The sequence below is a fragment of the Rhamphochromis longiceps genome, unplaced genomic scaffold (genome assembly GCF_057381845.1).
Source record: "Rhamphochromis longiceps isolate RC_006_pf unplaced genomic scaffold, R_longiceps_female_GT1.1 unmapped_scaffold_1, whole genome shotgun sequence".
Classification (NCBI taxonomy): Eukaryota; Metazoa; Chordata; class Actinopteri; order Cichliformes; family Cichlidae; genus Rhamphochromis; species Rhamphochromis longiceps.
The window spans coordinates 555160-567609 of NW_028187221.1; the positions used below are offsets into that span (position 1 = coordinate 555160).

Below are 12450 nucleotides of genomic sequence, written 5' to 3' on the forward strand. Positions count from 1 at the left end.
TGCACAGATTTGGCCTTGTAAAGGCATGTGGTCCTAAACTTTTGAGCAGCTGTAAAACCGCCTGTTTCGGTTTAAGCACTGTTTTCAATAAATTGACCAGCTCATAAAAAAGTTTTGTCTCACTCCCATTTCTTCTTGTTGCATGTTGAAGCTGTACTTGGAACCTTGTTAAGATCCAACTATGCACAATATGATTTTTTTTTTTTTTTTTTTTTTACAATTTTTCAAGTTGTCTTAAATTTTTGATTGGGACTGTATAAATATTTGCTTTCAGTTATTCACAGTGAGATAATGTCAAACTAAATGGAATAAGTGAAATATTACTTGATTGCTCCACATATTTCTGTTGAATGGTGTTCTAAAACATCCGTTCTTCAGTATTTTTAACTTGCATATATTTAAATTTATATTTCAATAATGCTGACATATCTCCTTTTTCAGTGTAATGGTTTAAGCTCAGAAACATCTGCAGTATCTATACATGAAGTTTATGTGAGTAATTGTCAAATCCAGAAATATGGATATTTATTTCAGAACTTTATTGCATAACTTACATATTTTCACACACACACACACACACACACACACACACACACACACACACACACACACAGATCTCTTTATTAAGTTGTGGGCTCATGTGTCCAGCATCACGTTGTTGAGTGCACAGTTCTGTAGCTCAAAGTTCATTCTTCTAAACATGTGAAGACCACAAAACCCAAAGAGTCACTTTTAGCATTATGACTCATTCTACACTCAAAAAAATCTGTTGTTGGATGAACACAATTTAATCATGGCACCCTTTTTGCACACAATTTAACCAAGTACAATAAACCCTTTTCGATCATGTCAAACCAACACATTTAGCATTTGGTGGTTTAATGTAATCAGATTACGTTGGATCAACATACTATACTTACATTGATTTGAAGTGATTTATTTAAGTATGTAGAGTGAAATTTGTTTTAATTCATTCTACACAATTTAAAAAGTTTAGGAAAACAGAATTAAATCTTGTTGTTTCAACAACTACTTTGTTAATCAAGGCAATGATCTCACTCATTTCAACCAAATTATTTCAATTAGATTTGTTTACATTTGTTACACATTTAGAAACCCACTACTTTACAAAAAAAGTCACAATCAGATTATGATAACATTATCTTTATTAACTGGATTTAGTGGACAATATAAAAGCTTACCATTTTTGTACACCTGCAAGCATATACTTCAAAAGGTAAAATGTTAGAATACTTATTTACATAGGTAATATGTTGGAACCAAAGCTTCCACAACTAAAAACAGATGCAAAATTTGCTCAATATATCGACTGCATTTTAAAAAATTAAACTAAAAGATAAAAATACATCTCCCACTTGGCAAGTTAAAACATGTGACAAAATCGAATTGTGTGAATTTGGAAAAATAAAATAAAATAATTAGAAATATTTTGGGGGCAATACAACAACAACAAAAAATTCCATAGGTGATGAAAATCTATATTTGTTTGGTGTATCTCATTGAAATAATTATTAGTTTGAACAATTTTTATATTTCTGTATTTATTTTTTTAATTTTGGTTGCAGTCCTCCACAGCTAGCAATATAGTTTTGCTGTGTTTTAAAACATGCTAGCAAGCAAAATGGAAACAATAATACAGTGAACTTAACAGGTGGCAGTGGTCTTAAACTTTACAGGACCTTGATACATAAACACAACATAGTACTTCTGTCAGTACTTCTGATCCATTTTGAGCCATCTATATAAGGACAAACAAAAATCATCTGCAGTGCTGTATAAAAGGTGAATTGCCCAACAGAGAGAATCCAAAAACTTAAAAAAAAAATGTTTTAAATGAAAGAAAAAAAATATAAACAACTCAAATATTAACATTATATATTGGAAATCACCATTGCACCAATGAACCATTCAAGACCTATCAGTCATTTTCAAGTGCTCTCACCCCATAAGCTTGTTTTTCAGAAACTGTACCTTTGAAGACAGCTTTTGTCCATCAAGATTTAAAAGTATCTTCTGGAGGACTTCAAAGGTGCATTTAAGTTCTGGTGGGTAGCTCAGGTTCAAACGGTATATGAGTCCAAACAACAGAGCACATGCTTGTGCAATGTTACCCAAATCAGTGTTAACCTCCACACCCTCAATCACGACACCAACGTCCTCTGGGTCATCTTCAGGTTCAGCACCCTCCTTCTGGATGACGTACACCCCCATCACAGTTTGCTCCATGCAGCTTTTTGCCTCGCTGTCCGTATCCTACATGAAAAAGTATAAGACAACAAAGTAAAATTTAAGAGATTGTTTAAACAACTGTTTCTATGCTGTTCATAAAATCCAAGTAGTCAAAGTAATAAACAGAAAATTACACCACTAAAGTAGTTGTTAGTAATTACTCCAATACATAAATTATAAAATACACCTCTCATGTCAAAAGAGGTGGCATAATTGACCTCTCACCGGCCCCTCCCCCGAAAGGGCCATTGTCCAATTACACATTATAGCAACCGTTACTGTGTCTGACAAACATTAACCTCAAGCAAGATGGAGAAGCGGTGTGCCCACCGATATGCCGAGAGATTGTGTCTGGAGGAGTTGTGTTCTTTCCATTCACAAAGTCAAAAACAACGTGAATGGATTAAACAGTGTGTATGGCCACATTCCCAGGTAAATGTACCGAACATTATGAAGCATGTCTGCTCGCACATTCGGGTACCCATTGGTGCGCAGAGGAAACCATTTGTTTGTCGGACGTAGCAAGAGTAACTTAGGGGGACAGGACTCGAGAAAAGGCTAACTCAGCTGCTAAAATAAAACAGGTATAGAAGTGTTAGTACTAAACAGCTCAAAGTTCATAGACATTTCTATTTACAAATACTGATGACCATAACAATGAAAAAACAACAGGACTTGTTTTAATCCAAGTACAGATTCAAAAGCAATATAGTCTTGATGCATGTTAAATGCATTGTATGTTTGTGTATCAAGTTTAAGTAGGCATAAATTTCTTTCCTTCCAATACCAAATTCCAGAAATTCTTTATTGCAACGCTTAATACTGTTTGGTATTCAAGACATCCTTTCCCCAATACCAGGTGTCTTGTTGCTAATCTCAAAATTTTAATTTTAATGATTTGCATTTGAGGCAACGTCACAATTTGTATGAGAATGTTACAGACAACATGCTGTCACAATGGCTCACCAAGTACTCCTTTATTAACTTCTCATAGTCTTCGTTTAGGTGGATGCACAAAGACTTCAAGATGCATGCTCGTCTGGTATGGATGTTGTCATGCTGGAGAGGAGGAGGAGATAATATGAGCCAAAACCAGTCTGTTTTTCTTAAAGCTAGGGTAATCAGTTAACTTGCATAATTATTCTTTAGGTTAGAACCTGGCATGTACCAATTGTTAAGCCGAAACAAAATTGACAACTTCATCTCCAAATAAAAGTTATTTTTGCTGCCTATGACAAAGTCTACTCAATCCTAATACAAACCTTGGAGATGGCAAGCATGAGACCTCTTATTTTCTTTCCACGTGTCCCTCCTTTGGTCAGAAAGATTTCCATTAAGCGTGGCGCGTATTGGTCAAGCTCGGCAAAGAAAGTAGATAGCAGAGGCTTTGTGGTGATTCGCAGAAACTCCTTCTCAATCTGCAATAGAGAACAAATACATTGATTAAAAACGCAACTGTATATTTCACTCACTTCACATCTAAGCTGACTAAAGCTGCTTTTAGAAGACCATGCAGACATCAGTGCTGTCTGTGTAGGACATGAATCAGTCTGTGTCAGATACTGAATTTGAAATTTCCACTAAAGTCACAAGTAAGAGGCAAGTGGAACCAAGATCTAGGCCATTTGCTTTTTGAAGTTTGCAAAGACTGCTAAATTGCACCAGTGGTAGTTCACTCTTTGCAACACAGTATGCTGTTCTAAACAGATTTTTCAGGTTTATTTTTAGTATATTATTTGCAATTGGTGTTTGTTCTGGGAAAGATATTGCAGACTGAGCAATAATCCATTTCTAATGGGGGCCTTTCTTAAAATGACTGGTCCCAGTAACAAAGGCGCTTGTCGACTCAGAAATCGAGGGAAAACCAACAACACACCCGGCAGAACATTATGTTATTTACACGGGTGCACATAAGTGGTCCGCATGTGCGCATTCGCTGTCAAAATAAAAGACGCGCAACAGATAAGAAGTTGCAACGCACGTTTGCATCCATATAAAAGGCACTGTTTTTGTCCGCTAGAGTGGGATTTTCACGGCACATTCTGCACCACATCTGTGTGTTCATCATTTGTTTGAAGCCAGCTCACCTCCTGCAATCACTTTCGCGCTTCTTTTGTGGTTCGGACTCCTTCTGACATTTCTTTGGAGGTGGAGGAACACCAAAGTAATTGCTTAAAGGAGCTTCTTCGACATATTTAAGAGTTCTAAACAAATATGTCCTCCTCCAGAAAATCTTATGTATGCAAACACGCGTTGCAACTTCTTATCTTGTGCGCGTTTTTTATTTTGACAGCGAATGCGCACCTGCGGACCACTTATGTGCAGCCCTGGTTATTTAGCTCATCATGTTGCAGCCACAGAAATTCTTTTGTCCATGAAACCATAAAGCTGCACTTTCTTTTTGCCTTATAGTCTGATTTGTCATAACTTTTCCGTTTTGTGGTAAGCTTTTCTTTGGCTGTCACTTCTTCACCCTGACCTGTCTTATTTGGCTAAGCAGAACTACAATTAATATCCTGCTGCTTTTACACACGCACTCACATAACACTCAGCGATTGTCTGCGCGATCAACCTCTCACATGTTTAAGCTGCGGGAGATTTCACTTGTCATGTTTGCATAGTAAGCTAACGATTGATAAGACGATGTCAGAGGAATTGGTGCACAAATTATCATCACTCACAGATCAGTGCTGTCGCTCTCTATACACAGGTCGCGCGATTGCAAAGTGAAAGCAAAAAACAAGCGCAAATTCAAACGCGATTTCAATATGTCACATATTGACAGTGGCTCACCGATGCCAATGACATAATTACCCAGCTACATTTCCGAAAGAAAGCACAAGCATTGACATATATTTTTCCTTCTTATGACAGCCCGACGGGCAGGGCAGAGATAGATTTTGGTAGCCCGACTGGAAAAATCGCTAGCCCTGGGACGTCGGGCTAGCCATTTTGCGAGCCCTGTACAGTGTTTCAATAATTGTACCTACTACTCTCCCTGATGGAACAACGCTTGCACTGCCACATACAAGTCACTGAAAGAAAAAAAGAAAAGCAGTTTTAAGGATAGTTTTATTGGCACCTTTTTTTCACTTTGATTAAATCATAAAACTATCATAAAAAATATATGATGGTAAAAGGCTTACCATGTATTAAAGAGGAGGCACAAACAATCAGAAAAAGGGGTCAGCTTTCTTTGTGGTGTTACTATGGTAAAGAAAACAGAAAAAATTATTTTATAAAAATTCCACAGTGGATTTTTTTTAACTTTGTTGCAAATGTATAAAAAAAATACAAATACATATAAATACCTCTTGCAATATAAAATTCACAGATAAATATCCAATCTGTTGCCAAATGTAATAGCAGTGTTTCACACTATGCAATAAAGATGCTGGTAGTTGCGGTAAAGGTCCCACAGGCAATTTTCATAACTATCCGCCATTGCCTTTTCCTCTGACCTCGTGTTTATGCTCTTTTTCCCATGCACTAGCATCAAGTCAATTCGAAGGATGCAGCCCCTGAATTTGGACACAGCTAATATTTAGCAAATCGCGCATGCTAGTTTAACTTGCATTACTGTGAGAGGCCGAATGCTTAAAATAAAAGGAGAGAGAAAGAAAGAAAGAAAGAAAAAATGCAAATGATAATAAAAAAAGTGAACAAAGACCATGTCTTGCAATAACCGTCATTTAAAACCAAAGTGAATGCTAACAGAGCTAGGTAGAAGTTCAATGAGACAACCATACTAGCTTTAGCTAACTTCATTTACTTTGAAAGTGAATTACAAACGTGTTAAATATTGAATTAAACATATCAATAACCGCTAAAAACACTATAAGACTAACTGCAAAAACGGGTAAAAAAAAAAAAAAAGAAAAACAATGAAGTGGAAATGCTAATAATAGTATAAATATACCCAGAGCGGATTATAAATCAGGTATTAGACGGTACCGATTGGCACCGTCTAATACCAGATTTTCACTGTATTTGCTCCACTCCCGCTGTCTAATGACAACTTACACATTTGGAATTAAAAACATTGTTAAACAATTAATGGACAAAACAACTTCGTTTGACTAAGATATTTTGAGTTATTTATTACTTACCTGTATTGTGGAAGATTCCGCAGAGGGAAATGGCAGTCCACTGAACACATATAACTTCTCCGCGTTCCCGCCTCTTCACTTTTGGGAAGTTTGAGCATGCGCACTAGGCATCGGTTTTAGAGTTGTTGATTTAAAATAATTACATTTAATTGAACTGAAGAATGCAAATCTAGTTCATTAAACTTTTTGTTATTTTATGTTAAACCAACAACTGATAATGATTTAAAAACCTAAACTCAATATGTTCATGTTAAATAGACAAATGTCTATTGAATTAATCAAACAACTGCCTTAGTTGACTTTTTTGAGTGTATATGAATCTTGCCAGCCATACAAATGAACCGTTTGAAACCTGTGTGAATGCTTTATGCTACAGTGATACACTGAAGATGCCACTAAAGCTTCTCTTCTTTCTGAAACTACTTGAAATGTGACTTTATCACAAACAGTAAAAAGTTACGGTCATATAAAGAGCATTCATGAAACTGTCAGGCCGGTGGTAAAGAAAAGCTTGATACAAGTAAAGCACAGTTTGGTCTTACCGGCTGACACATAAAGTGTGGCACTGTTTTTCATTTTATTTTTCTTTACCTTTTATTATTACACTCACTGACATGAAAATGAGCAAATGAGTATGTTTTATGTTTGTATGTGAGTCTGCTCAGCGTTTCACTTTAAGAGTGTTTTAATACAAAGGAACAGGCAGTCATGTACATGCACTTCCTTTACAGAAATACCCTCACCAGCATGTACCTCTGTCAGTGATGCTACTTTAAGGTCAATATAACTCTTTTCAGTACATCATCTGTACTGTCAGCAGCAGTTACACTGTTACTCTGACACCTGGACAAATATGGATGCACTGAAGTTGTACTTAATTCTTCTTCTACCACTAACTGCAAGCTCAGAAGATTAAGGGGGAGGTAATGTAAAAATCTGATTCATAAAGTAACATCGATTTTTTTAATGATACTCCAGCCTCTGTTTTTTTTTATTGTAGAAACTGTTGTGAAAACAATTGGGAAACAACCAGATGTCACTCAAATATGCACCAATGAAACACAGAGAATCATCACACTGATAGTTTGTACGATCAGAACTCAGAGAAGTGGAGGCGAAAATTGTAGACTGCTGTATTATTATGGACGGTGTGATTTGCACTTCAGGGCCACCGTACAAATGTGACTCCAGGTTCACACTGATGAAGGAAAATCAGACTGAGTTTCTCCACCTGATCAATTTAACATCAGAGGACAGTGGGAGCTACACCTGTCAGTGTTCAACTCCTGAAAAAACAAATATTCTCCATCTTACAGTTCTTTACAGACACTAGGACACATTTCTCAATACTTAGGTCACTTTTGCAAAACTCCTCACACAGTGAGCACAACAGAAGTCTATGTGGGCTAAACTGAGGATCATTTATCATTGTTTTGGCACAAAATGCATTCAATGACTACATCTCTCAAATTTCATGAATTATTTTCTAACTCAGACGCAACAACTGCCAAAAATCTTTGTACGTACAGGACATTTTGCATGTGCTTACATACTGTTTTCAAAACTGTTAAACTTATGGTCAAAACAATAACATAATGCAAAACTGAATAAGACAGCAAAATTCAACGGCAATATTTTACTGAAACATATTTTAAATCTAAAAATGCAGTTTAACCAGCCACAGCTGATTCTCATTGTAGATGAACATCTACACAGGTGTTACTCCTTCAATTTCATTACAAAAGGAGACGACTGCTGAATAGGTTTGTTTTGTGATGTAAACATGGACCCAGCCAGAAATGGAGAAGTGGCTGAAAGAGGAAGAAGAGTGGCTGGGAGGGGGCGAGGAATACGTATGCGTGGTGGAAGAAGAATAAGAGGAAGATCAGAGCTACTGTAATTGATCATGTAGTAAATCATGGTCACTGTTGTGTCTTCACTGCTTATGAAGAAATCGCCTCGGAGCCGTCATACTGGTTCTTTATTATTCCGTAGATATAGGAAACGTATCCACACACTGTAAACTGCTAAGCTAGCACATGAACACACAACTAGCTACTTCCGGCGATTTTCACAATAAAAGTTCGAACATTACAGTCACTCAATGAGAGAGGCTGGTCAGTAGTGATGGCCAAATGAAGTTTTCTGAAGCACTGAAGCTTGTATTGAAAAACGGTTCATTACTCGAAGCTTTTCAACACAGTCCTCTCTGGTGACATCTGGTGGCCAGAAATATGAAGCGCAGCTTGAATCCACAAAATAAAACCAACTGCTTCATTATGATTGCCCACTCTACAGAGTGGAATCCTGTCTGATATTGGGCCGCTGTTGTGTTGCTTTGAACGTGTATTTTTTTGGTGGTTAAGAAAATGTGTTTTATTTGTTTAATAAATAGTTTTGACCAGTAAACTCCCCTTGCTTAAACATGCGCCATGGTGTGGTCTTTCTTTGCTTGTGACTTCTTGATGTTGGTAAATACAATAATTGAAAAATACCACATTACATATAATATACATATAATAATGTACAGCACATTATGGAGTAGGCTTCTGCTGTGAGGTCTTGCCTCCATGCAGGTATGCAATTAATTGCCGGAGGGTATATTTATAAATAATATTATATTAAGGAAATTTTCCCAGACATATTTTTGACCTGGGGGTAGAATTGATTGTGAAATGGAAAAGGAAAATGCTTATGAACTTGCAAATTAAAAACATGATGCATTGACGGTAACCCTTTTTCATTTTTATTTAAAAAGAGAATTTGTTCTAGTGTGCGATGGCCGAACCTGTTCCTTTTCGTGGAGATAATTTATCGTGCCTTAAGGCAAATCCCTTCACATGGCACAGAGGAGGCTGGAGTGCAGAGAAACTGGTAGAGATGCAGTTATACAGTCTAACTGGGCCCCACAAACTATCAGCTAAAGAGAATAAAGAAATTCAATTGCTGTACATTTGGCAGACTAACATTTTCAGATTAATTAAACAATAAAATATATATTTTTACAACATTACAAGTAAAGAGTCAAGTGGAAGTTTTTCTAAAGTTATTTAATGATATTTATATTATGGAAGCAGATTTTTGACATTTTACCTTTTTCCCGTTTTCAGATCAAATAAACACCCACAAAACAAAAGCAAACAGCCAGAACACAAAGCTGGAAAACTCACCCGATTGACAAAAATCAACTCAAAATACTCCCACACAACAGAACCTCCTCTATTCCTCGCTGGCTCCAAATCTCTCAGTAGAATGATCAGTGGTTCGCTATCTGTCACCATCAAAACACTCCAAAAATCCCGCAAATGATTCGCTTCCTTATAAACCATTGAATCAGATACCGAAGCAGTTAGGTTGGTTCTAAATGAAGCTTCGGACGTCACTGATCACGTGACTCTGGCCAAACGAATCAAGCTTCGACACAGTGCTTCTGAAGCACTGTGTTGATTTTTTTGACACACGCACCGGAGCTTCAGCTTCAAGCGGACCATCACTAACTGGTCAGAGAGTGTAGCCAAATCTGCAACGCTCTACAGTGGCATCTATTGTTAGAGTTTTCCGGCAAACCAACAGGTAACTTGTATTCTGCAGGGCATTTGCACATTTCAGAAGTAAATAAGCTTTTGTGTAATTGTTGTTGCATTTCTGCTTAGGACTCAACGGTTACCTCACACAGGAGGGAGAGGACGGATGTTCACTGATGTGCAGGAAACTGCCATTGTTGATATGGTCACCAGAAACAATGGGATAAAACTCACTGAAATTAGACACAGTCTTGGCAGACAACGTTACTTTGGCAAATATTCACAGTGTAAGCATAACAACAATTTCTAGAGTCCTGAAAAAACATCAGGTCAGGATGAAGCAGTTGTACACTGTGCCTTTTGAGATGAACTCTGAACATGTCAAGCAACTCAGGAACCAGTATGTCCAGGTAAGATCACAATAAAATACAGATCTGTTTTTGAACAAAACCAAACACACACAAAGACAACTTTTACAAATTTACTACTGTAACAGCTTATGTTGCACTGTGGATTTATGTTAGAGAGTCATGGAGATCGAAGGCAGGCAAACACACCACATTTTCATCTTTGTGGATGAGGCAGGTTTCAACTTGGCCAAAGCACGGCGACGAGGGAGGAATGTGATTGGGAAGAGAGCCACAGTGAATGTCCCGGGGCAGAGGGGTGCCAACATCACAATGTGCGCAGCAATATCCACTGATGGACTGCTGTTACACAGACCACTAATTGGGCCATACAACACTGAACGGCTCCTTGTGTTCCTGCATGATCTCTATGGAAGAGTTGTGCTAGGTGAGGAAAGGGATGCGGAGAGAAGGAATCAGCCAACATTTATAACTGTATGGGACAATGTGGCATTTCATCACTCCCGTGCAGTCACCGAGTGGTTTGCAGCCCATCCCAGAATGGAGTCTCTTTTCCTCCCACCTTACTCTCCATTCCTCAACCCCATAGAGGAATTCTTTTCCTCATGGTGGTGGAAGGTTTACAACCATCATCCACATGATCAAATGTCCCTCCTGGATGCAATGAATGCTGGATGCCTGGAGATATCAGCAGAAGATTGCCAGGGATGGATCAGGCATGCCAGAAGATTCTTTCCTAGGTGTATTGCCCTAGATGACATAAGATGTGATGTGGATGAGAACCTGTGGCCAAATGGAGAAGACCGAGTAGATTAGCATTACTATTGTATGTGTATCAGTGGATGGTGTGTATACAAATTCTTGTATTTTGGGATTAATTAGTGCAAAAAAATAAAAATATATTAATGAATTCTGCATGATGTCTGATTCATTCCAGTAACATATATTGAAATTATAAACAGAGATGTGTCCTTGTTTTACACAGGAAACACTGTGTAATGCTACATGTTGTTAGTGTTTTTTAGGTCATTGTTTTGTGGGTGACAAAGTGTGTTTGTCGGCTGTCAACCTTTGCTAGTGTTCTGGAAGAATGAGTTTATTTGAGACCTGAATAAAGTGTTTTGGTAGTTGTAGTGCATTTTGAATGTGAAATAAACTGCTTTGCCAAGCTGACGGTCAGTTAGGAGAATTGTGTGAAGAGTTTTGCAAAAGTGACCTAAGTATTGAGAAATGTGTCCTAGCGTCTGTAAAAAAAACTGTAATGTCACTGTGGAAGGTAAACAAGGTAAACAACCTATTTTCTTATTTTAACCATTAATTATTTAGCAATATAAAGTCTGTACTGATATTAGAAGGTGACCTTCAGGATTTGTTAACTTCACAAGGCAATAGTCATACATCACACTTAACCTTTCTTCACTAGTAATGCCAATACTCCTTTCATGTTTCTGACAACTGCTTTTCTCCTCATACAGAATTAAGCAGCAGGTCTGGAACAGAAACACTTCCTCTTACACTGATTTGTGTAACCGTGTTCATCATTGTGAGTTCAGTTATCTTTGGATTTATTTACGCACGACTGTGCGACAGGTGAGAAACTACTGTCAGAGCTGTTTCACATGTTTCATGATTTACCTTTCAACACGCTTCATAACTTTAAAATGTGATTCTCTTTGCTGTTTTCATTTTGGTTAATCCACTTTATCTTAAGGTCATTTTGATGTAACGTCCTCTTCAGCAAGACTCTGCACTACTGTTCTTATGTTTAGGTGAATTAAAGTCAATTAGCTGCCTGATAATAATTTATCAGATATATTGATCATAAAAAAGTGATGCTAACATCATTTGTTATCCAAAGTGGCTGTTCAAGGTCAGAAACATCTGGACTATCAATGAAGGAGACTCACGGCTCTTTGCTGAGTAATTTCCTTGTAAAGACAAAGCAGCAGGTTTAAAGTTTGTTTTATATCCAGTTCTATTTCAAAATGTTGGCTGAGGCTGTTTTTGTGAAGTTACTTTGATTCAACATACCTTTGGTCACCTTGAGTTTTTTTTATCAGACTTTTAATTTTAGCTTACAGGATGAAAATGTGCAAAATGACCTTTACACAAACCTTCAGCATCCAACAAACGATCTCTATCAAACTGTCACCTCAGATCACCCAAAACACAATGCAACTACAAATTAAGCACAATAGG

General features: G+C 37.3%; 1 protein-coding gene and 1 long non-coding RNA gene across 6 annotated transcripts; one reads left to right on the forward strand and one right to left on the reverse strand.

The window, feature by feature from the left end:
* Window positions 1–1795: 1795 nt before the first annotated feature.
* On the reverse strand, window positions 1796–6445 carry LOC146640803 (uncharacterized). 5 transcript variants are annotated; one of them, XM_085399883.1, is made up of 7 exons: window positions 6170–6200; window positions 5562–5771; window positions 5397–5457; window positions 5241–5285; window positions 3513–3668; window positions 3217–3309; window positions 1796–2274 (listed from the first exon to the last, which is right to left on the reverse strand). In XM_085399883.1, the coding sequence occupies exons 5-7, from the start codon at window positions 3582–3584 to the stop codon at window positions 1960–1962; spliced, it is 480 nt and encodes a 159-aa protein (XP_085256009.1). In that variant the 5' UTR covers window positions 3585–3668; window positions 5241–5285; window positions 5397–5457; window positions 5562–5771; window positions 6170–6200; the 3' UTR covers window positions 1796–1959. The 5 variants fall into 5 exon arrangements, with proteins under 5 accessions (XP_085256009.1, XP_085256006.1, XP_085256010.1 ...); XM_085399880.1 differs by having other exon boundaries at window positions 5237–5285; window positions 6170–6199; XM_085399884.1 differs by lacking the exons at window positions 5562–5771; window positions 6170–6200 and adding an exon at window positions 6360–6445.
* A 3005-nt stretch (window positions 6446–9450) lies between these two features.
* On the forward strand, window positions 9451–10870 carry LOC146640804 (uncharacterized). The gene is made up of 3 exons (XR_014909889.1): window positions 9451–9932; window positions 10013–10293; window positions 10408–10870. It is a non-coding gene; the product is annotated as an uncharacterized LOC146640804 (long non-coding RNA).
* Window positions 10871–12450: the final 1580 nt, after the last annotated feature.

What these genes read in the sequence shown, in the direction of transcription:
- LOC146640803 (XM_085399884.1), bottom strand. Translation starts at nt 3,584, where the DNA reads ATGGAAATCTTTCTGACCAAAGGAGGGACACGTGGAAAGAAAATAAGA. An exon ending in TCATGCTTGCCATCTCCAAG is followed by an intron (nt 3,310 to 3,512) that starts GTTTGTATTAGG and finishes CCTCCTCTCCAG; the next exon opens with CATGACAACATCCATACCAG. An exon ending in AGTTAATAAAGGAGTACTTG is followed by an intron (nt 2,275 to 3,216) that starts GTGAGCCATTGT and finishes TTTTTCATGTAG; the next exon opens with GATACGGACAGCGAGGCAAA.